The following is a 25,900-nucleotide window of genomic DNA, read 5'->3' as shown; positions in this document are numbered from 1 at the left end:
TGTCCTATCGTTTAACTCAATTCTGACACCACCCCGCTGGAGATGGCATCAGATCCCACCAGGGAAGGGCTCTGTCCCACGAGACTGTCCCCCCTTCAGATGTGGGAAGGGACATGGAGCTGCCGAGCGTCCTACGAGTGTTCAAGTTCACCAGCCTGCAAGCTCCCCAGCCCCACACTCTTGGGATTCTTAGGGAGGCTGCCTCACGAAGGTGTGATCGCTCATGAACTGCTTTTCCAGCCCCTCAACCCTTCCCTGAGAATGGAGGGTGGGGCTTCTTCAGTGGAGAAGCTTAAGTTCCAAGCTTCTCATCATGGCTGGGTCTTTCTGATGACCAGCCCCCATCCAGAAACCCACCAAGCACTGCCTCATTTGAGGAAAACACTCTCCTATCACTCAGGAAGTTCCAAGGGATTTAGGAGCTCTGCGTCAGGAACCAGGGGATTCCACACTGTTCTCTCATAATATGTATTTTTTTATCACCTCACTCTCCGGTACTAGGAAACTGCAGATCCTTTGCATGGCTTCTAGACCCAACTTTTTCCGTTGAAATCAAGCTGCCCTTCAGAATCTAGGTACCAATCACCTGTGACCTCTTCCGCAGCCACCTGAGCTCTAAATGCCCACGGTTTCAGCCAAGTACAGGGCACAAGTCCTGTTCTGTCCAGTCCCTGTCCCAGAACAAGTCAGAGAGCCTGCACATTGGTGTATACCCACCCCACCCCTCCATCAAGCCTCTGATATGTTCCAAACACAGCCACTTCGCTCAGGTCTTTTATTATTTCTTATAAATTGCCGGGGACCAGCCCCAGCTGAACAGGTTTCACCGAAAGGGGAGACGGAGTCGGCGTGGACAGAACACAAGACACCTCAGAGGATGCAAGGATCTGCCAAATTTATTTTCATAATTCCGAAGCTTTTATACTGTGAGGCAATCTCACTTTCAATCTTAAAAACTTCATTCCCACGCCAAAAAATCCCCTACATACATCATAAAAACAAAAGTAATTTACATCAGCAGGTTAAACAGGTTAATTAATCTTCTTATTGTTTCCAGTCTCCTTCGTCCCCTGTGGTTAGGCACATCTTGGTCACATCTACGTCAGGAACTCTGTCTGCGGTTTCCTCATTCTTCTCAGAAGATTAAGGTGTTCTTGTACCTGCACATTCTGCTTGATTAAGCCATAAACTTAAACATATTATTCTGTTAGTGATTAAAAATAATCATACAACATTTCATCTACAAATTTCCTAACCCCACCATAATAATCAAAACAATACACATTATTTTTTTATACTTCTAAAAAACCATGGGAGCGGGCATTGTACCACAAGCTCATTGATTAAACCCATCGTAGCATAAAACTTCGCCACTGTAACCAGGTATTTCCCAACATGTTTCTAACTTCACTGGGAGGCCATAACTCTTTCAATTTTTCTTTCAGAATAAAAAGCTGCTGCAGAAATGTTCCCACCATTGTATTTCCCCAAGTCCAATGCCCTGGCCTGGGAATAAAACTTTCAAATATAATCATTAAAAAAGCCAAAGTAGCTATAATCCTTCTCTTGATTTTTACCCTAAATTAAAATCTTACTTAAACTCCTACATTAAAACTACACATTTTTCCCAACCCCAATAGCAATCCTACAAAATCACTTTAGGCAAAGGCAGGGGAAGACAAGGGGAACCACACAGAGCAAAGCCTTGCTACCACACAGAGGAAAGCTGTGGTCCACGGAGGAAATGGGAAACAAAGCCCTGCTGCGGCGGGAGAGCAGTTGCCATTGGCCAAGTCTCTTGTCTGCTACCTGGGTTCCCATCTGAGCTGGGCGTGGGAAGCGAAGCAGCCACGGGGACAAGAGATCTCCCTCAGAAGGGGTGAGGGTTCAGGCCCCTGCAAAGTTGGGGGGGTGAGGGTCTGTGCCCCACCTCTGTTGGCCCCCAAGTTCTCTCCTGATGGCCCCTCTGCGACTGTGCCTGTCTTAGGTTGTTCCTTCCCTGAGGAATCTTACCCGTCTCTGGCTAACCAGCCATCCTCCGGGGCCAAGCAGGGAGATGTGAGGTGTGCGAGGTGCAGTGCCCCCAGAGAAGGTCAGTTCTCTGTCACCTTGGTAGCCTATGCCCCCGTGGCCTCCACGCCCAGCACCTGCCTTGGGATTCCCTCGCCAACTGGCGGGGCCCCGGCTCTGGTCACATGTCTTCGGGAACCCAGGTTTCTCCTCCAGGGAGGGCCCAGCTTACAACACTGGGCAAGAGAGACCAATTGCACGGCACCAGCCACCAGGAGGCCTCAACCTCAGTGTGGGCAGGAAAGCCCAGGCACCAGCCCTGGGCAAGGAGATTGTAAGAAGAGAGCGCCTCTTGGCAAAAGGGCAAGAGGGGCCGTTGCAGGACACCCTGTGTTCAGGAAGCTTTGCAAACGAGAGCTTTGCTTTTCCATATTTATGTCTGACAGCATCAGCTTTGCAGAGGAGAACTTTGCCTCTCCATATTTGTACCCGATAGCATCAACTTTGCTTGACACTACGGGTCTCGTCTGTGCTGTAACTCAAAGGCACTTCCTATGTGGCTCCCGACATCTCCCCCTTTTTTATTTTTTAAAAAGGCAGTATGTAATTCCACTTTGGTTCTGTATACACTTTGAAGGGCAGTTTGAATTAATCGGATAATGACTGGAAAAGAAATAAGAAGCAAAATTATAACCACTCCGGCAGCCCCATAATTTATTAAAATATGCATAAAGGAATTATTTTTAAAATAACTTTGTAAATTTTGTAAAAATTCTGTAGCAGCTTTAGAGGGATTTATATCATATTGAGAGGCCGCAATATCATGAATTTGTTTATGTAAATGTTCCAAATCAATTCCTAGATCACTAGAATTCCATATATTTAAAATATGCATCTGAATTTTTTCCCAGGAATATTCAGAATGATTTACTTTTAAGGGAGTAACACATATCCAAGAATATTTTTTATGGCATGTTAAAGATAAGCGAATTTTTAAAGCGGTAAGTTCTTGACCAATATGTAAAACTGCTTCTTCAAGGGCATCAACTTTAGTTTCTAACTTTCTATCTATTGCTTCTTGAGTTGCCAAAGCCAAGGATATATTTTTTGATAAATCATTAGCATATTGTGCTGTTTGTACTTCCTTCACTAAAGCATATGTTGCGACAGTAAAAGAGCTTAATATTCCTATTAAGGCGGAAATTCCCAAAATCAAAGTAGCTACAAATCTTTTTGGCCGTATGAGCTCTCCAACCTGTCTTATAATTTCCGCCCCTATATCTGTATACCAAGATTCATTAAGCGCTACTGGCAGCACAATATAAGCTGGTCTTTTTAACACCATTATAGTTGAAACATTCATTTCAGGAATAATGCAAGTGGTTAATATACATTGCTGACAAGTAATATAAAACCTCATATTATACTGCACAATCTGCAACTTTTCACTATCATTAGAAAGCAATAAGGAATATGGAGATAACACACAGGTTTGAACATAATACTCTTCCACATGGGTAGTAGCTCTAATTAGCGTTATTTTACGAGTGGTTAAGGGCAATCTCCATAACTGAGATTGATAATAGGTTTTATTTTCATAAACAAAAGTATAAATAGGAGCCACCCATCCATGACTATTCCATCTATTTATCTTTAATGGACGGGGAATATAGGTATCATTCCATGGGTATAGCAAGCCTAACTTTAAATATGTTCTATAATCTCCTTCAGGAAAATTACTACTCCAATCTGAAATATAATATTCAGTTCCAGGAATAAATATTTTATTTTCTTTATTATACATACAATATATCCATGAAGGATATCCAGTTTTAATATTTATCCAAATCCATTCATTTGTAGCTTCCCCTACAGCCTCATCACAATCATCATATTTAAAAGGATGAACAACTTTAGGCAAAGATTTATTAACAAAAACTTGATTTTGTCCTACAACTTTCCCTAATAATAACCATAAATATCTTGTGGTTTTATCTCTTCCTACTGGCTCTTTAGGGGGCCTTTTAGGGGAATCTGTCAAAAATCCTGCATCAACTACTGACAAACACCCATTTTTTATTTGACTATTTCCTATTAACCCTGAATCAAGAAAAAAGCATATTGGAGGAAAATCAGTCTGACCTGTAAATGAATAATTAAAATTAACTACAAATTGTTTATAGCCCTGTACTCCTCGACTACCATCGGTTAATTCAGGAAATGAGGAAGTTACTGGAATATTAGAATCTTTCCAAGTACATGTATGTAAAATAGGAGGATCTGGAAAATAAGCCCAGTACGTACCGTTGGCACTTACCTGAACCGAAAGCAAGCTAAGCATAGCCACAAAAAAATTAGCAGTCGTCAAAGGCACTCCTTGAGCATTCATAGCATTTTCAGCATTCAGACAAAGCTTTTTAATTGCTCCCCATGTAATTGGAGCCGCTTCAACGGTGGAGGCAGTATACTTTCTTTTTCGTGAACGAAACTTCTTCTCCAAAATTTTTGGAGAAGTTTGTACCTCCTTATCGCAAGATGATTCAAGCGACAGCTGTGTCATCGGAGGACCCACTTTCTGTGACTGCGGTTCCGCCATCTCGGCAGTAGATTTTCTTTTCTGAAAGACGCTTTAATAAATTCCCCACCTCAGGGTGTCTAATTAATCGATCAGGAATCCAAATTGGTGAATCAAAATTCTGGGGAAAAATACAAGCATATCCTCTACCACTAGTTAATAATGTATCTGGCCCATTCCATTTTCCTGTTAAAACATCCTTCCATAATACCCTTGGTTTCACATTTTCTTCATTTATCTCCCAATGTCTCATCATAGGAGTTTTCTCTTTATCATTCATATTTAAATAATTTAATACAAACATGGAATGATTAAGTAAATGATGAGGAGAAAAATATTTTAAATCTCCATTTTGCAATTTATAAATCATATTTTTTAATACCTGATTGGTTCTTTCAATTATAGCTTGTCCTTGTGGATTATAAGGAATTCCTGTACTATGGGCTATGCCAAACTGTTGGCATAATTGCTGAAAAGACTTAGAAACATAAGCAGGGCCATTATCAGTTTTTAACTTTCGGGGAATTCCCAAATAACTAAAACAAAACATCAAGTGTTGGCACACATCCTTAAAGGCCTCTCCAGTCCTAGCTGAGGCTACAATTACATGTGAGAAGGTGTCCACACAAACATGTACATAGGACAGCTTTCCAAAACTAGGCACATGAGTCACATCCATTTGCCACAGATCATTAGCTCGCAAACCTCGAGGATTTACTCCTTGCTGAGGTACATTAGTTTGTGTAGGACACACAGAGCAATTTTTTACTATTTCCCTTGCCGCTTCTCTGGTTAGGCTAAACTGATATCTTAAGGCATTAGCATTTTGATGATGCAGCTGATGAGATTTTATTGCTTCTTGTACTTTATTTTCATCTACTATAAAAATTTTAGTCAGGGCATCAGCAGAGGCATTGCCTTCTGCTAAAGGCCCTGGCAATCCAGAGTGAGCTCTAATGTGGCCTACATAATAAGGCTGTGTTCTTTCCCATATACTTTTTTGTAATCTCTTAAGCAATTTAATTATTGTACTCTTATTTTCAGGAAAGGCTGCTGTTTCTATTGCTGGAAATAATTTAACTATATATAAGGAATCAGTATATAAATTAATTTTTTTATCTCTGGTTAATTTCATCACTTCTATAACTGCCATAATTTCTGATTGCTGTGCTGAGCAATTTTCTGTATTTAATACCTTCTTTTCATTATTAATAATATAGGCTGCCCTCCCTAAGGAGGATCCATCAGTAAATACTAATATGGCCTCTTCCAAAGGTTTCATCTTATAATATGTAGGAAAAACCACCATATGTTCCTTAAAAAACTGTAGCAATACACTTTTAGGCAAATGAAATAAAATTTGACCTCTAAATGAGGCCAGGGCTATTCCTAATGAATCTTCTAACAACAGCAAGGCCTCTAATTGATCTTTATTGTAAGGTATAATTATATTATCCATATCTTTTCCAAATAACTCTCTACTTCTCTTTCTACCTTTAATAATTAACAAACTAACCATAAAAGGGTATGAGGCAACAATCTTTTTTGGACTAGCAGCCAAATGTATCCATTCTAGTGGTCCATTTTGCCATAATAATCCTGTAGGAATAACTGGAGTCCTTAAAATAATTAAATCCCAAGGTTTGGTATAATCCAATCTTTTAATAAAAACATTTTTTAAAGCTTTTTCTATTTTTTCTATGGCTAGTTTTCCTTCTGCAGTTAACTCTCTAGGGGATAAGGGGTTAGAATCTCCTTGTAATATCAAAAACAAAGGTTTTAATTCCACAGTAGTAATTTTTAACAAAGGCCTTATCCAATTTATATCTCCTAAAAACTTTTGAAAATCATTTAAAGTAACCAAATGATCAGTTCTTAACTGAAAAGGTATATGCTGAATGGAAAATTCCTGTATTAATCTGCCCAAATAATTATAAGGAGGCTCAGTTTGAATTTTCTCTGGAGCAACTTTTAATCCATACTCCTGTAAAGCTTCCATCATATCCTGTAATGCCTGATGTAAGTAGGCCTTATCTTTATGGGCCAATAATATATCATCCATATAATGTATTAAATAAATTTCTTTATATTTCTGTCTTATATTACATATGGCCTGGTCTACATATTTCTGACATAAGGTAGGGCTATTTTTCATACCCTGCGGTAAAACTTTCCATTGATACCTCTGATATGGTCTGATAAAATTAGGAGAGGGTACACTAAATGCAAATCTTTTTCTGTCCTCCTTATGTAAGGGGATCGTGAAAAAGCAATCTTGCAAATCTATAACTATAATAGCATAATTTTCAGGGATGGCTACTGGAGAGGGAAGTCCAGGCTGTAAAGCCCCCATTGTTTCCATGGTTTTATTTATTGCTCTAAGATCTTGTAATAATCTCCATTTTCCTGATTTTTTCTTTATAACAAATATAGGAGTATTCCAAGGGCTGTTAGAGGGTTCAATATGTCCTGCCAATAATTGCTGTTCCACTAATTCTTCTGCAGCTGTTAATTTCTCAGAAGTTAGGGGCCATTGTTCCACCCATACAGGTTCCTCTGAAAGCCACACTATAGGGTCAGCTGCTTTTAAAACAATGGCCCCCTTTATAAATTTGGATAGCCCACTCCATGTTTATCATTTTTGGGCTCAGCAACCACAGGATATAATCTTCCCTCCTGATTTTTTCCTAAACCTTTATCTGGGTCATATCCCATTTTTAACATTTGTGAGGAGACCCAGTCATCTGGACTATACAAGAGCATTCCCATCTGCATAAGTATGTCCCTTCCCCAAAGGGAAATTGGCAGGCCAGGTATTACATAAGGACAAAAAGAGCCTGCTTGTTTATTGGTAGTATTCTCCCAATTTAAAATCTGGGAACTCTTAGCTACTGCTGGAGCAGTTCCTAAACCTACTAACATATTGTCAGCATGCTGGGTAGGCCAGCTGCTAGGCCAATCTTTTCCCGCTATGCAGGAAGAATCTGCACCAGTATCTAACAATCCCTGAATATTCTTTCCATTAATTTTTAAAGTTTTTAGAGGCCTATTTCTAGTAATTTCTTGAATCCAAAATACCATATCGCTGGAGCCAAATCCTTTCTCATTTCTTGCTTCCTGAACAACATTCTTTCCTGTTTTATAATATGGTAACAATAACAACTGTGCTATTCTTTGTCCTACATAAATTTGTTGTGTTTTATTAGAGGGAGCCACCATTATGTGAATTTCTCCTGTATAATCAGAATCAATAACTCCAGGCAACACTGTTAGGCCAGATAAAGAAGTTGAACTCCGACCAATAATTAAACCCATTATTCCTGGGGGCAATGGACCTTTAATCCCAGTTGGTATTTTTACAACTGGAGAGTCAGGAGTTAATATTGTTGCGGAGGTGGCACAGAGGTCCAATCCTGCGCTGCCTGGGGTGGCCCTGAACAATTCATCGATTCCCCTGAGGGAAGAAAGGGATTGAGCGTCTGGTGAATTGCCCCTATTGTTTGTTGGGCCCGGGGTTGGGCCCGAAATAAGTTTCCCGAATTATTTCCAGCAGACGCATTTGGAAAAACAGGTGTAGGAAATATTGGCATCTGAGCGCCAGCCTGAGGTATTGCAGAAACCTCATTAGGGGGAAGAATGTGTCCGTCCTTGTGATATTTACTTCTACACAATTTAGTCCAATGATTTCCTTTCCCACATCTTTGGCAAGGAGTCTTTGGAACCCCAACATTACCAGGAGATATCATTCTAACAGGACCTGGTGGAGGTATATTTTTATTAGGACATTCCCTACTAAAATGATTTGCGCCTCCACAAGCAAAACAATTATTTCCTTTTGGTCCCTTAGGGTTTTTTGTTTTTTGAACCATATTCATCATACATTGAGGAAGTGTTTCTCCCTTTAGGGCAGCTGCCAAAGCAATCCCTTGCATATAGGAGGGACCAACGTCAGAACATTGTTTAATGAAATCTGAAATACTTCCAGTTTTTCTAATAGGGCGAATCAGGTTCTGGCAAACAGGATTGGCATTTTCAAAGGCTAGTTGTTTTGCCAACATGTTAGCTGCATCCTCATCGGTTATCACTCTTTTTATCTCGGTTAGCAAGCGAGAAACAAAATCCTCATATGGCTCCTCAGGCTTTTGTCTTAAATCTGTCAAAGTGGAGGCTTTTCCTGGAGTCAAAGGCAAAGACTTCCAGGCATTCACTGCACACGTAGTTACTTGCCATAAGGCCTCCTTTCCCATATGCATCTGCTGTTGGGTTGTATCATATTCTCCCTGGCCCAACAACATATCTTTAGTAATATCAAATTTATCCCATTTCTTATTTAAAGCATGTTGCTTAGCCACCCATTTTTCATATTCTGTTTTCCAAAGCAAATATTGTCCTCCAGATAAACAGGCCTTTGCAACCTGAATCCAGTCATATGGAGTCATCCATCTATTTGCCAAGGCATCTATAAGAGTCATAGTATAAGGCGCCAACGGTCCATAATCTACACAGGCCTTTTTAAGTTCTTTTAAAAGTTTTAGAGGCAAAGGATCCCAATATACATCATCATCATCAAAACCATCCTCATAAATGACTGGAAAGCAGGCGGCAAAAGCATAATCATCATCGTCACCTTTTATTCTCCTATGCTTTTTATATTTGCCTTGGCTTTTATTAAAAGGTGGCGAAGGTGGTGGGCCCCTAGCCTTTAAAGGCGGTGGAGGTGGTAGGCCCTTAACATTTAAAGTTGAATGTCCTAATCTCTTTAAAGGGAGAAATGAAGAACTTAAAGGTGCCGGTGGGGCGGTCGGTAAACGACCCAAAGGGCGCATATCCTGTAAATTAGGCCTATTTTTCTTAGTTTCTTGCTTTGAAAAAGCACCATGGGGTTCATACTTCCTTCTTTCATAATCATATACAGCAGCATCTAAATCATCCTGATCTGCAGGAGGCAATTCATCATCAAAAGGAGGATTCTTTAACAAATTAGACTTATTATCAATAGGTGAGTCAATTTCCTCCTCTGAATCATCATCCTTGAGGTTACAATCTTTTAAAGCTGCAGCCATAACCTCAGTTTTTTTAGATATTTTTGAGGAAAGTAACGGAGTACATTCATCCATTACTTCTACAGGATTTTTATATAGATTCTTTTGACCTTCAGGCAAAGGAGCAATGCTCTCTCTAATAAGGTTCCATAAAGTAAAAGTATCTACTGGAACCTTCTCAGGTCCAAAATGACTATAATATACTTGCAAAGTTTGTCCCACCTTTTGCCAGGTTTCTATATTAACTGTTCCCTGTTCTGGAAACCATGGGCATTGTTCCTGTACAAACTGAAAAAACTGAGTTAGTTGCTTACTAGTTACCTTAATTCCTCTTCCATTTATCATATGTTTAACTATATCAATAAATAAGAGCCTCTCTTTGGACTCAGCGTGTCCCATCTTGACACCGCCTTACTCACCTTCCTAACCAGTATTCCTAACTGGGGGTCTGCAGCACCCTATGGTGAGACTCCTATCCGTCCGAGAAAGAAATAATACTTACCCCTTCAGGTCCCTGTGCGGGCGCCACTTGCCGGGGACCAGCCCCAGCTGAACAGGTTTCACCGAAAGGGGAGACGGAGTCGGCGTGGACAGAACACAAGACACCTCAGAGGATGCAAGGATCTGCCAAATTTATTTTCATAATTCCGAAGCTTTTATACTGTGAGGCAATCTCACTTTCAATCTTAAAAACTTCATTCCCACGCCAAAAAATCCCCTACATACATCATAAAAACAAAAGTAATTTACATCAGCAGGTTAAACAGGTTAATTAATCTTCTTATTGTTTCCAGTCTCCTTCGTCCCCTGTGGTTAGGCACATCTTGGTCACATCTACGTCAGGAACTCTGTCTGCGGTTTCCTCATTCTTCTCAGAAGATTAAGGTGTTCTTGTACCTGCACATTCTGCTTGATTAAGCCATAAACTTAAACATATTATTCTGTTAGTGATTAAAAATAATCATACAACATTTCATCTACAAATTTCCTAACCCCACCATAATAATCAAAACAATACACATTATTTTTTTATACTTCTAAAAAACCATGGGAGCGGGCATTGTACCACAAGCTCATTGATTAAACCCATCGTAGCATAAAACTTCGCCACTGTAACCAGGTATTTCCCAACATGTTTCTAACTTCACTGGGAGGCCATAACTCTTTCAATTTTTCTTTCAGAATAAAAAGCTGCTGCAGAAATGTTCCCACCATTGTATTTCCCCAAGTCCAATGCCCTGGCCTGGGAATAAAACTTTCAAATATAATCATTAAAAAAGCCAAAGTAGCTATAATCCTTCTCTTGATTTTTACCCTAAATTAAAATCTTACTTAAACTCCTACATTAAAACTACACATTTTTCCCAACCCCAATAGCAATCCTACAAAATCACTTTAGGCAAAGGCAGGGGAAGACAAGGGGAACCACACAGAGCAAAGCCTTGCTACCACACAGAGGAAAGCTGTGGTCCACGGAGGAAATGGGAAACAAAGCCCTGCTGCGGCGGGAGAGCAGTTGCCATTGGCCAAGTCTCTTGTCTGCTACCTGGGTTCCCATCTGAGCTGGGCGTGGGAAGCGAAGCAGCCACGGGGACAAGAGATCTCCCTCAGAAGGGGTGAGGGTTCAGGCCCCTGCAAAGTTGGGGGGGTGAGGGTCTGTGCCCCACCTCTGTTGGCCCCCAAGTTCTCTCCTGATGGCCCCTCTGCGACTGTGCCTGTCTTAGGTTGTTCCTTCCCTGAGGAATCTTACCCGTCTCTGGCTAACCAGCCATCCTCCGGGGCCAAGCAGGGAGATGTGAGGTGTGCGAGGTGCAGTGCCCCCAGAGAAGGTCAGTTCTCTGTCACCTTGGTAGCCTATGCCCCCGTGGCCTCCACGCCCAGCACCTGCCTTGGGATTCCCTCGCCAACTGGCGGGGCCCCGGCTCTGGTCACATGTCTTCGGGAACCCAGGTTTCTCCTCCAGGGAGGGCCCAGCTTACAACACTGGGCAAGAGAGACCAATTGCACGGCACCAGCCACCAGGAGGCCTCAACCTCAGTGTGGGCAGGAAAGCCCAGGCACCAGCCCTGGGCAAGGAGATTGTAAGAAGAGAGCGCCTCTTGGCAAAAGGGCAAGAGGGGCCGTTGCAGGACACCCTGTGTTCAGGAAGCTTTGCAAACGAGAGCTTTGCTTTTCCATATTTATGTCTGACAGCATCAGCTTTGCAGAGGAGAACTTTGCCTCTCCATATTTGTACCCGATAGCATCAACTTTGCTTGACACTACGGGTCTCGTCTGTGCTGTAACTCAAAGGCACTTCCTATGTGGCTCCCGACAATAAATCCCTGGAGAAGACACCTCATCATCTCACTTCTAAGATGCAGAAACCGATGCTTAGAGAGGTGAAATAACCTGGTCCAAGGTCAAGCAGACAATTAATGGCAGGGTCAAATTATGAACCCAGCCTCTTCAGTTCCAGGAACTCTCACGGTAATTAATTCTGACTACTCAGATGGTCTGGCCCCTGATCTGTTTTGCACCACTCAATCTAAGTGACTATTCCGTTTCCTCATTGAGCTTAAAGGTACTAGCCACAGTGTGAAACCACAGAGCCCTCAGTGGCTGAACCAAGCGAAACGAGTATGTTTGCAACAGCTGGGTCTCCAGTCAGATTGTAACTAAGCCATGCAGAACTCCTAAAGAAATGTAAACGCTAAATGGTCTTTAAATACAACGTATCTTCAATTTCATTTTTATCACACCAATAAATTAGTGCCAAACACATTTCAGTTGTCATATATTGTTTTTTTTTCAAACTTCCAGGTAAACCTTTATCTAAAAATGACCTTTCCATTGCTCAAGGGCATATGAGACAAGCCAGCAGAATCAACAGCATGGTGGTCTTAACAGAGGATAGAAAGAACCCAGATAAGGAGACTGGGATGTGTAGGATGAAAACCAAGTAACGCTTTTTTTTTTTTTTTTTTTGCGGTATGCGGGCCTCTCACTGTTGTGGCCTCTCCCGTTGCGGAGCACAGGCTCCGGATGCACAGGCTCAGCGGCCATGGCTCACGGGCCTAGCCGCTCCGCGGCATGTGGGATCTTCCCCGACCGGGGCACGAACCCGTGTCCCCTGCATCGGTAGGCGGGCTCTCAACCACTGCGCCACCAGGGAAGCCCGCTAGAGTGTGTTTTACAGAAAATTAGCAGAGGAGAGTGACAAGGGGGCCATCTTTCTGAGAAGAACTCATAAGACTATATTTAATTTCAAGGATATCAGTAGTGGCATAGCAAATACGTTTCAACTGAAAGCATCACAGTAAATGTGTTATTTTTATCATTCTCAAATGGGGTAACTTTGCACACACACACACACACACACACACACACACACCCCTTGTGGGGACAGCTGGCAACGTATGAAGACATTTTTTGTTTTCACTACTGGGGGAGAAGGGTGCTACTAGCAACCCATGGGCGGAGGCCAGGGACTCTTTTAATCATCTCACAAAAAAAGCACAAGGCAGCCCAGCACAACCAAAAGATATCCAGCCCCAATGTCAATCATGCCCAGATTGGGAACACCTGGTTTATGGTGAGGCCACAACGAACTTCAGGTGCCGCTAAATAATAACCATAAGAGTTTCACTAAACCAGTAATGATCTGGATTATGTATTTTCTTTGTATTACTTGATACTGAGAATTACTGGAATTCTATAGACAAACTCCCAAATCGGCAAACAGGAGCATCATTTCAACTCCTCTTGAAGGAAAAGACTAACTTTTGTACAGTAAGTAGGCTACCAAAGTACAAGACTATCGCAGGATGGGGAGTTCACCCTTGAACTTGAATTGCAGACACTGTGATCCTTTTAAAATACGACACAAATGGGGCTTCCCTGGTGGCGCAGTGGTTAAGATTCCGCCTGCCAATGCAGGGGACACGGGTTCGAGCCCTGGCCCGGGAAGATCCCACATGCCGTGGAGCAACTAGGCCCGTGTGCCACAACTACTGAGCCTGCGCTCTAGAGCCCGCAAGCCACAACTACTGAGCCCATGCCCCTAGAGCCTGTGCTCCACAACCAGAGAAGCTGCTGCAAGGAGAAGCCCACGCACCGCAACGAAGAGTAGCCCCCACTCACCCCGCAACTAGAGAAAGCCCGCGTGCAGCAACGAAGACCCAATGCAGCCAAAAATAAATAACTAAAATAAATAAATTTAAAATATGATACAAATGAACCTGTCTATGAGACAGAAACAGAATCACAGACACAGAGAATAGACTGGTGGTTGCCAAGTGGGAGAGGGATGGATTGGGAGTTTGGGGTTGGTAGATGCAAACTAGTATATGTAGAATGGATAAACAACAAGGTCCTACTGTAGAGAACAAGGAACTGTATTCAATATCCTGTGATAAACCATACTGGAAAAGAACATGAAAAAGACTGTGTACATATATATAACTTTGCTGTTATATGAGTCACTTTGCTATACAGCAGTAATTAACACAACATTGTAAATCATCTATACTTCAATTAAAAAATATTCATCACTGTTTCTAGTGCAAAATAATATACTGGAAATGGAGCCATTCAAACTAACCTTCAGAAAAGTGTCCCCAGGATGAAATAAATGTCAGATTTTTAAAATTGCTGCTACAAACATGAAACCGACCAAGGAGCTTCATTTCCAAGTTTCCTTCTGCTGTGACATACTAATTGAGCTCTTCTTAGGGACTCTTGTTTAGAAACTGCTCAGCTATGGATGTTTGGAGTTCAGGCTACATTTCGTGGGCCTGATCGCTGATTGAATGAAGTGGCTCGATACTGCTTCACACTGAAGACTTGGAAGTAAACCTGCTCCAAGCCGTTGCGTTCATTAATTTCCTGCAGTCATGGCAGCATCATTAGATAGTGATTTATTGGAGACATTTCAGCTTCCTGGAGCTTCATTCCAGACTCCAACACTCATGAGAGCTATTTATGGTTTATCAGACAAAAAGTACATTTCCATTTAATAAACTTCTTATTTATCTCTTAATCCTTACACACAGAGACGCTCATAAAACCATCAGTCAATGTTCTGAAGGCTCACTTCAGAGTTCTCAATGAAAGGTACCCACTGTGGGGACCCACATTTCTTGTACAACCCAGATTTTTTCTGATGCTATGAATTCCAGGATCCTGCCTTCGGCCAAGGAGGTAATTAGTCCTCAAAGGCAATGCTTTAGCTGCAACCATCAGTAGAAAACACAAAACGGGTAAGGCTTGTCCCACCTGAAGGTCATTACAGCTCCTGATTTCACGGTTTGGAAATCTTGCACCCCAAACCGTTCCCTGTCTGAAAAAGGGCCACGCGTGCTAGCTGAGATGTTTAAAAGAGAATGCCACAGGTGGGTGTTCGGTTCTGGCATTGGCTTTACAGGTTATGGTGGAGCACTGAAGAGTAAGGATTGACAAATCCTGCACATTAGAGTTACCTGGGAGGTGGTTACGAAGAAGACTCGCATCCCCCAACCAACCGGAATGAACCAAGGCGTGCAGGCTATTAGCGGGGGGAGACGCCAATGCCGTTCGCTCTACCTGTCTTTCTGCCTGCGTTCTTGCTTCTCCATCCAGTCTCTCCTGCCCATCTCCACTCCTACTTTCTCTTCCTCCCGATTCTTCCTGTACTTTCTTCCTCTTCCTTATCTCGCTGCTGCCTAATCTCCCCCCTCCTTGCCCCGACACGGTGCTGATGCTCGGAACCAGGGGAAACCACTTCTTTACCAGTTCCCTTCTTTTCTGCGTGAACCTGTATGCACATGTGAATGCGTTTTGCAACCAACAAGGAGGCTGACAAGCCTCTCTGCTTTCCCACTTCCTGTGGATGTCTGTATAATATTTAAGCATTAATTATGTAATGTTTGTCAAGTGTTTGAAGCTCCTAGGGAAAAAGGCACTATATTAACAGCATTATTATTAGTGTTTTCTCAGCGAAATTTCCATTACCAAACGCTTCAGGAAATGAGTAGCGGCCATCTGTCACCCAGTTTTTAAACGCTTCCCTTCGACAGGATTTTCTTTATTGCTAAAAGGAGGTACTTTGTATACAAAAGTCATTTTTAAAAATGAGTTGAACAGCTGTTGTGCCCTACACTCATTTTAACACCTTGCTAGCGGCTATTATTTTCAACAACTTGAGAAACAGTTTCCATTCCTCGGTTTTAATAATGATCATGTAAGCATGCATTGTGTTAGACCATAAGCAGCTTTGTTGATAACGAGCAAAAACAGCGGCTGGTACTTCACTTCTTAATGGATTACAAGGTTTCTCAGGCAGTCAGATCTTGCCTAAGGCCCTGCATCACCTGAAGCATGATCAGAGGATGGTCTCCAGGGCAGGCTCAGAAAGCAGAGACAGGGACTTCCCTGGTGGTCCAGTGGTTAAGACTTCTCGCTCCACTGCAGAGAGCGCAGGTGCGAGCCCTGCTGGGGGAAATAAGATCCCATGTGCCACCTGGCCAGAAAGAAAAAGGCAGATGTCCTGGCCCAATCCAGTCTTTACCTGCCCCTTCATCAACACTGAGCATTTCCAATTTTCTGCTTCATATTTTCATGTTTTTTAAATAGTTAAATTTTTAAATCATATATAACTTATTTTTGTGCAAATCGTAAGGAAGGAATCCAGCTCTGCTATTTCACCATATGGCTTTTCAAGTTGTCCCACTACCACGTTAAAAAAAAAAAAAAAAATTATCCACTTTCCTGAAGTATCACATTATCATAGACTAAATTCCTGTGTCTGACCGGGCATTTTTCTGACCTTTAACTAAGTTAACTGCACTCATCTCTCAATTATTAGGCCAATACCAAACCATTTAAATATGGTCTCTATAACGTATTTTTGTACTGAATTGCACCTCCTCAGGAACTTGCATTTTCTTCCTGAATGACCTGGAATGGAGGCCATGCTAGTAATTGCACACATTCGCATGAGTCTTTACATAGAGGAAAAACAAAGTACCAATGCATCCCCCTAAAAACCCATTAATGCTTTTATAAAGTGAAGCAATCTATGTCTCTGAAAAAGTTTTCATCATCATAAATACAAAACTCTAAAAGGTGAATGGCCTAGGGTTTATCAGATGTGTTACAAAATATCTTTATGGATGGGTTCTTAAAAAGTACAATTGATACTTTTCAAATATCAGGACCTTTGAACTGTGTCTTTAAATGGGAAGAGCTGAATTCCACCACTACTGCGTTCCTAAATGTAACAGTAGATGAAAACTAGCATTTTATCCTGATCCAAACATGGATGGACAACAGATTGTGTGTCGGGATTTCCTCTGGCTGTGAAGACTCTGCTAGGATAACTTACATAGGTAAGATCGGATTTATCTCTGGAAATACTGCAGGGATTGTAGGAACAACTCAAGAAATGCACCCATGGCCCAGGATCCTTCTACCTTTGGTGTGATGTGGCCTTTCTGTGCCTGGTCAGCAAACGGCAGCTGAAACTACAGACATTGTGTCAAATCTCCAAGTAGAAAGGAAAGGGAAAGAAAAAAAAGTGCCGGCGACAGATGATACCAAGTTCCACTGGCCACCCTCACGTCACATGGACACTGTTAGCTGCAGAGAAGTTTGGCAAATCAAATTGCTTTCATAGCTTTTGGTACAGAGGTAAAGAGGAAGGAAGCTGGATATATCAATTAACTCAGCTAACCTACAATGCCATATTGTTATAAAAGTTCACCTTCATGTCAGAGGGTACTCAGAATTAATTAAAATGGACATTTGGGCTTCTAAGACTATAACAACAACAACAACAAAAATACCCACAAAACAACAACAGCAAAACACAAATAGAACAAAACAAAAAACACAAAAAGGTAACAGAAAAAAATAACAAAAACACACACACACAAAACCAAAACAACAACAAAAAGATTACAACACACAAATTCTAAAACCAGCCAAGGAAAAATATTTAGTCATGCAAGGACTTCAAAAGTATATCAAATGCATGCACTTCTTAAAAAAAGGGGAAAAAAAGACAAAAACAAAACTCCTCAAGAACACTAATAAGCTGATAAATGAATCAAATTAATACACAAAGAAAAGCGCTATGTATAATCAAAATGTCAATAGGCACTGAAACTCCTGGCTAATTTATAAACAGTTATCATGGTGATTAAGCTTAATTCAACAGTCAGAACTAAATCTTAAAAGAAAAGAAAAATAATGTAACATATATACTACGTGTTACAATATATAACATTAATGTATATAACATACTATATTGTAACTAATATAGTTGCAATAATCTTGATCTAAAAAAACAATCATTTTAACCAAAATCTATGCAGAAGGAAGTTAACTGGCGTTAAAAACGGTGCTAAACCAATACTAAGGGGCAGGGGGCAGGTGATGTTATTTTAGAACTAAATATCTAAATATTTTCTCTTTGGCAGAATTTTCAAATACCCAGGGGAAAAAAGAGAAAGAAAATTTGAGCAATTAAGTAAAAGGCAGGAAATAACTGAGAAAATAACAAGAATAAAAACTCAGAAGTTTTTAATTGGCAGAGAACCAAATATCACGTACTAATGGAATTTTACTTATGTTTACTTAGTGTAAACTTAAGTTACTTGTACAAATACTTTAGACCTGTGGTTCTTGAACATTTTCCCCAGACAAACCTGCCTGAGCGACTCAAAGAGCCTCAATGATAACACGGGCTAATGCAACTGTTAGTTTCAAATCAGGGGTTACGTGGTATATGCATACAGTGGAATATTACTCGCTCTTTTTTATCATATTTTATAACATTTATTTATTTATTTTTGGCTGCGTTGGGTCTTCGTTGCTGCGTGCCGGCTTTTTCTAGCTGCTGGAGGCAGGGGCTACTCTTCACTGTGGTGCAGGGGCTCCTCTATGCGGTGGCTTCTCTTGTCGCGGGGCATGAGCTCTAGGTACGCAGGCTTCAGTAGTTGTGGCTCACGGGCTCTAGAGCACAGGCTCAGTAGTTGTGGCGCACGGGCTTAGTTGCTCCACGGCACGTGGGATCTTCCCGGACCCGGGCTCGAATCCGCGTCCCCTGCATTGGCAGGCGGGTTCCTAACCACTGTGCCACCAGGGAAGTCCCTCGCTCTTTTTTAAAAAAGGAAATCCTTCCATTTGGAACCCCATGGATGAACCTGGAGGACATTATACTAAATGAAGTGAGCCAGACTCTGAAGGACTAATACTGCATGATTCCACTTACACGCAATCTCGAAAATAGTGAAACTCACAGAATCAGAGAAGGGAGTGACTGTTACCAGGAACTGGGGAGGGGGGGGGGGCGGAAATGGGGAGGTGTAGTTCAATGGGCATAAATTTCAGTTATGCAAGATGTACAAACTCTGGAGATCTGCTGTACAACATAGTGTCTGTGGTTAACAATACAGGTTGTGCACTTAAAAGTTGGTTAAGAGGATAGATCTCACGTTAAGTGTTCTCAAAACAACCACCAAACAACAAAAAACCCCAGTAATTTGTTCAGCATACTCAAACATTCAGCAATTCTAGCTATCAGAATGGTCCTGGCCCAATGGGAAGAATCCAGAAATATCTGCTACCTGGGAGAGCCATCCACATACACAAGCTTTCCTCTCTTCTGCTGAATGTATTTTGTATCACTCCAGCTGACTCCAAAACCACACGGGTGGAATTTCAAATCCACTGCTCGCGAAGGCTATGTCTACGCTCGTATAAAGCCTCAGATTTCCCCCCGCCGTCCCCCGCCACTCCCTGTTCCATATAAATTCATGTTAGGACACGAATTGTGTTTGAAGGAGTTATCCCTCCCACCTCTTGAGTATTCACACATATTGGAACTTAGTAAAACACTGGTGAGATATTAAATATTCTGGGAAAGTTCCCCACAGACTTTATGGGAAACATAACTCAGTGTGTAGGTGGTGATGTCTGACAACGTTCTAGCCAGTCATTTATAAGCAGAAGTGATGTGTAACACTCTAAGCCTGGCTCATAAAAGTCCTCCATGAATTTCCTTCATCTTTTTCTCCCTTTCTGCTGCCTGGGATGGAGATGTTCCCACCCCTCGCCCAGGAAAACCTTGGACATCATCAATTTTTTTTAAAGTGTAAAAAAAAAAAAAAAAAAACAGACTGTAGTAAGAATATTGTACCTGCTTAGATCTCAGCTTTTCAATAAAGTCATAACAGAGCAGGAAAAGGTCCAGAGAAGGGAAGACAGAATGATTAAAGGTCCAGAGCTGCTGCTCCCTTCAGAGAACCTTTAAGGATTAGTGGGATTCCACCTGGAAAGACCAGAGCTGCCAGGGGATATGACGGAAGTCTATAAACTCATAAAAGGCAGAACTGGGATGAACACAGACTTGTCCACCCAATCCCAGTTTACCATAGCGACACTCTTTCCCTCACATCTAGAAAGAAGGAAATTAGGATAAACAGAGAAAGGGTAAGTTAACAAAACCGAGCAGGTAGCAAGGGGCTGATGTGCAGAAATTATAACCTAGAAGACCAGAGGCTGACTGCAAATATAAAAAACTTCAAATAAATACTAGAAAAATTCACACATCACAGTTCTATTAAAGGAGCTAAAATGATGCCTAAAAAATTAAAGAGGCTTAAAACTGACCAAAAGTGAATGGCTTACAATTAGAAATATCTCTAGATTTTGAATCTTTGTAACGATGGCATTGCACACACATCCTCACCAGCTAGCTGTGCTGCTTTGCAAACTGCCCCTGCCAATATTGCCTCTACTGGTTAGTTGCAAAATATTTTTGTCGTTAGATTTATTTTGTATCAGCCAAAGTGCTGTTTTTATGGAATTGCCCATGGAGAGAAGCCCGTTAGGGATTCTGAGTGACCTGAAGAAGTTCTGGTAAACTACTAAATTTAGATAAGATTGAGCCTTACACTGAAATTCTTAAATGACCTCACTTTTCAAATGTCCTCCAGGCATGAAACACACCCACTAGTATAATATGTAGTGTGGGCAGTTTGAGAGATAAGGGGACATTCTGCTACCAGAGCAGGAATATAAATCAGAAGAGTCATTGATTCAATACCTGGATGCTTGCAGATTAAATATAGTCACTTTTAAAAATCAGGTTCCACAAAATTGTTGCTTTCTACATGATTGCCGTCTAAAGCAAGTAACATGGCTTCTGGTTATTATAAGACCAACGAACACTCTCAATTTTTTTTTTAATTGAAGTATAGTTGATTTACAATGTTGTGATAGTTTCTGGGGTACAGCAAAGTAATTCAGTTATACACACACACATATATATCCTTTTTCAGATTCTTTTCCATTATAGGTTATTACAAGATATTGAATATAGTTCCCTGTGCTATACAGTAGGTCCTTATTAGTTATTGATTTTAAATATGTATATACGTGAATCCCAATCTCCCAATTTATCCCTCTCCCTCACCTTTCCCCTTTGGTAACTGAAAGTTTGTTTTCTGTGTCTGTGAGTCTGTTTTTGTTTTGTAAATAAGTACATTTATATCATTTTTTAGATTCCACATAGAAGAGATAGCATATAATATTTGTCTTTCTCTGTCTGACTTACTTCACTCAGTATGGTAATATCTAGGTCCACTCATGTTGCTGCAAATGGCATTATTTCATTCTTTTTCATGGCTGAGTAGTATTCCCTTGTACATATGTACCACATCTTCTTTATCCATTATCTGTCAATGGACATTTTGGGTGCTTCCATGTCTTGGCTATTGTAAATACTGCTGCTATGAACACTGGGGTGCATGTATCTTTTCGAATTAGTTTTCCCTGGATACATGCCCAAGAGTGGGATTGCTGGATCATATGGTAGCTCTGTGTTTACTTTATTAAGGAACCTCCATACTGTTCTCCATAGTGGCTGTACCAATTTACATTCCCGCCAACAGCACAAGAGGGTTCCCTTTTCTCCACACACTCTCCAGCATTTATTATTTGTAGACTTTTTGATGATGGCTGTTCTGACTGGATATCCTGTAGTTTTGATTTGCATTTATCTAATAATTAGCAGTGTTGAGTATCTTTTCAGGTGCCTGTTGGCCATCCGTACGTCTTCTTTGGAGAAATGTCCATTTAAGTCTTCTGCCCATTTTTGGATTGGGTTCTTTATTTTTTTGATATTGAGCTGCATGAGCTGCTTGTATGTTCTGGAAATTAAGCCCTTGTTGGTCGCATCGTTTGCAAATATTTTCTCCCATTCCGTTTTGTTTATGGTTTCCTTTTTTGTGGAAAAGCCCATAAGTTTGATTAGGTCTCATTTGTTTACTTTTCATGCAGAATTTTTAAAAAGGAAGGCCAATGCTGCCCAGCTGGGAACTTAGTTTCTGATGCATTTCTATGTGGTATTCCAAATTCATGGCACAGATATCATGAGTGAGTATGGTGCTATACCTTCTCACACCAATGCGCATTTTTTTAATACAAGGATGTAATTAAGTACTGCTCATGATTTACTGTTAAAATTTTGCCAAATCCTTGCTGGATTCACTTGTATCTTTTAATAATTATGATCAAGGGACATTAACTCTCATGGCCAAACTTTTTTTTTTTTTAAACTCTGGAGGTATAAATACAGACCTTTCCAGTAAAATGTTTTATAATCATTTGAACAGTAACATTTCAGAACCACTGTCATTTGTTTATCCCTAAATCTAACCCTAACTTCCCTGCTTAATCCCACCCCTCCCTCCATGGCCCCCTCTCTCCTTCTGTCACTTCCTGTCTCCTCCCCCTACTTCTATGTCACTTCCTGTCCCCCCACTTGTATTTCACTTCCTGTCCCATCCCCCTACTCCTATATCACTTCCTATGCCTTCTCCCTACTCCTATGCCACTTCCTCAACCCGCCCCCTGCTTCTATGTCACTTCCTGTCCCCTCTCGCTACTCCTATGTCACTTCCTGTCCCCTCTCCCTACTTCTATGTTACATCCTGTTCCCCCACTCGTATGTCAATTGGTGGCACCGCCCTCTCCTTCTATGATACTTCCTGACCCCTCTCCTTTATGTCATTTCCTGTCCCCTCCCATCAACTACCTGTCTCACCAAAATTCATACTCAAGTCTCCCAGTTAAGGAGCATCCTTGAGATGAAGGATATAGGACTAGGCAGAGAAAGAAGTTGACGGGAAAGGTCTTCATCAATGGCCTCAGCTGATTTGATGGAGATCTCTAGGACTGGGATAGCCCCTCAGTGTGATCCACTCTTGAAGTGACGGTGAGGATCAGCCTTTATACCCTTGCTAGGACCAGGTATTAAGTGCAGGCTGCCTGTGAAGTGGGAACTCTACCTTGGGTGAGGCAACTCTCTTCAAATGAGGTCTATCCTGGAAGAGAGATTCAACCAAGATCTGTGAATACAACACACAGAAGATGGGAGATGAGATGCCTTGATCCTGATGGGGTCTCTGGGGGGATGGCACAGCTTCACCACCCTAACCTTCTCTACTGAATTGTGCTGTCACTGAAAAGGGTACAAAGAACATGAAAATGTCATTTGTACCCTTAGGCAGCTTAAAATTCCACTAGAGAAATGGGACATAGATGCATCTCTGAAGTAGTACTCATTGACTCTCCTCATCAGAGATAGTTCATAAAACTTGAATTTTAATTCTTTTAAAATGTTTCACTATCAATAGAAATAGAGCAACGCATTGATAATTTTAGACGAGGAATGCATGTGCTATGACCCAGAGGACAAATCCTGTCACCACCTCCTTTAGTAAATAAAGCATTATTGAAGCGCAATCACACAAATTATCAATTGGACTGAGTGTCTAACCAGGACCACAAGGGACAGAACAGACATAGATCCCAAAAAACTGACAGAAGAAAGAGGAAGTATCCTGAGGTAAAAACACATGAAGAGACTACTACACGAAGTTCATGGTCCTTCTCAATGAAAGAATGGGATAATTGACTTCTTATTCCATAAGAAAAATTAGAAAGGGCTGGGGAATTAGTTCAGAATAGACAGTCTAGAAATAATTTTATCCAGTAGCTAAAAACTAGATTTTTAATAAAGTTACATAGATTCCAGATAGAAAGAGCAATTCAAAATACAGTACCCCCATTTATAGGACATTCAGCACTTGGTGTTGGGTCACCTTGAAAATCAGCCACTCACCATGCATGCTTCTGAACTGCATGGAGAAAGAAAAGTGCAAGCAACCAACAAGCATTACATTCAAGAAGTGCAGGATAGGTGTGAGAAGCTAAGGCAGCCCTGCCAAGTTCATAGGCTCTTGCCATGACAGCATGTAATTCAGAGGCCTCCCGTGGAGGGAGATGTGATGGGGCAGCTGAGGAAATTTTAAGTGGAGTCTAGGATCTTATCATACTGACAGCTCATTATTCCTGGCACCCAGAGAGGAGAATAAACACATCAGCCAGCATCCTTTTATAAGCAAGCCCAAAGGACCCAATGGGAGCTTATGTACCAACAGACTTTTCCAGAGGTGACACCAGAGCCGTTAGAGACAAAACCTAGGCTTAAGGCTGAGTGGTACCAACAGACATTTGTATTCTAACTGTGCATCCAAAGCCACTTCCCTAAATGACACTTGAGGGTTTTCATTTAGATCTTTTGAATTATAATTTCTGGCTTCATTGCATATTTCATCGGGGCCACTTCCAAATGGATCTTCTGGCATGGTTATACACTATGACAGAGTGATATTCACTTTAAAAGTCATTACGTTAATCATCTCCGCTACTTTGATTTAGTGTGAGGGATGGCTGATTGCGTTTTCTTGCTTATCATAAGAACTTTACTCAGGGTAAAATGAGTTTTATTTTTAAACGGAAACTGTGGATCACAGAGCAAAAGTTTAAAGCACAGAGGCTTACGGTTTTGTTTTCTATACACATACACAGGTGTTAAACCAAATTTGACCGTGTAACTTTGCCTGAGCTGAACCAGCCACAAAAATGTAGTGTTTGCTTGAGATGAGAGAATAGGAGAACTGAATTTATTGGGTATCTTCTGAATCTAGTTTGAAAACATTGTACCATCAGTGGTTACAATGCCCACCCAATAGGATGGAGGCTATAACGTGCCATGCACTCAAATCAGTGATTTGACTTATTATTCGACTTAGACTGATGACTACATTTTGAAGTATTTTCTGATTTCCTAAAAACAGTTTCTCACAGGCAATAAAATTAAACATAGATATAGTGGATTACAACAAAATTAAAGATTTCTGAGCAACTTTGGGCATAATCAACAGGGTGAAAGGCAACCTACGAAATGGGAGAAAATAATGGCAAATCATATATCTGATAAGGGGTTAATATCCAACATACATAAAGAACTCCTACAACTCATCAATGAAAAAAACCCAAATAATCCAATTAAAATATGAACAAAGGATTTGAATACAATTTCTCCAATGATATACAGCTGGCAAAAAGCATATTAAAAGATTCTCAGCAACATTAATCATTCAGAAAATGCAAATTAAAACCACAATGAGTTACCACCTCATACCTATTAGGATAGCTACTATCAAAAAACAGAAAACAAGTGTTGGCAATGAGGTGGAGAAATTGGAACCCTTGTGCACTGTTGGTAGGATAATGTAAAACAGTGCAAGCACTAAGAAAAAACATTATGGGGATTCCACAAAAAAATTAAAAAGTAGCACTACCATGTGATCCAGCAATTCCACTTCTGGGTATATACCTAAGAGAAATGAAAGCAGGGTCTTGAAGAAGTATTTGTATATACATGTTCACAGCCACAGTAGCCAAGAGGTGGAAGCAACCCAAGTGTATATCAGCAGATGAATGGATACACAAAATGTGGTCCATCATACAATGGAATATTATAAGCCTAAAAAAGGAAGAAAATTCTGACACAAGCTACAACATGCATGAACCCTGAGGACATTATACTAAGTGAAATAAGCCAGTCATAAAAAAATACTGTATAATTCCACGTATATGGGCTATTTAGAGTGGTCAAATTCCTTGAGACAGAAAGTAGAATGGTGGTCGCCAGGGGCTGTGGGGAAAGGCATGTGGAGAGTTTTTATTTAGAATTTCAGTTTTGCAAAATGAAAAAAAGTTCTGGAGATTGGTTGCACAACTGTGTGAATATTCTTAATGCTACTGAACTGTAGATTTTAAAGTGGTTAAGATGGCAAATTTAATGTTTTATCACAATTTTAAAAAATGTTATTTCAAGAATGGTTTCTTAACATCAAGAGCTTTGTACATTGTTTGCTTTCAATCAAAAACTCCTAAA

At 40.9% G+C, this 25,900-nt stretch overlaps 1 protein-coding gene and 1 long non-coding RNA gene across 2 annotated transcripts; one reads left to right on the top strand and one right to left on the bottom strand.

Moving 5' to 3' along the window:
• Positions 1-2,113: 2,113 nt before the first annotated feature.
• Positions 2,114-4,573, bottom strand: LOC125963078 (endogenous retrovirus group K member 9 Env polyprotein-like). The gene is made up of 3 exons (XM_049704880.1): positions 2,500-4,573; positions 2,407-2,449; positions 2,114-2,290 (listed from the first exon to the last, which is right to left on the bottom strand). The coding sequence occupies exon 1, from the start codon at positions 4,568-4,570 to the stop codon at positions 2,525-2,527; it is 2,046 nt and encodes a 681-aa protein (XP_049560837.1). The 5' UTR covers positions 4,571-4,573; the 3' UTR covers positions 2,114-2,290; positions 2,407-2,449; positions 2,500-2,524.
• A 4,133-nt stretch (positions 4,574-8,706) lies between these two features.
• LOC125963079 (uncharacterized) lies at positions 8,707-10,067 on the top strand. The gene is made up of 2 exons (XR_007474857.1): positions 8,707-9,260; positions 9,294-10,067. It is a non-coding gene; the product is annotated as an uncharacterized LOC125963079 (long non-coding RNA).
• The last annotated feature ends 15,833 nt before the right edge of the window (positions 10,068-25,900 follow it).

Source organism: Orcinus orca, chromosome X (assembly GCF_937001465.1).
Source record: "Orcinus orca chromosome X, mOrcOrc1.1, whole genome shotgun sequence".
Lineage (NCBI taxonomy): Eukaryota > Metazoa > Chordata > Mammalia > Artiodactyla > Delphinidae > Orcinus > Orcinus orca.
This window is presented reverse-complemented; position numbering and strand designations above follow the sequence as displayed.

Coding starts and splice junctions, on each gene's coding strand:
- LOC125963078 (XM_049704880.1), bottom strand. CDS start 4,570: ATGACACAGCTGTCGCTTGAATCATCTTGCGATAAGGAGGTACAAACT.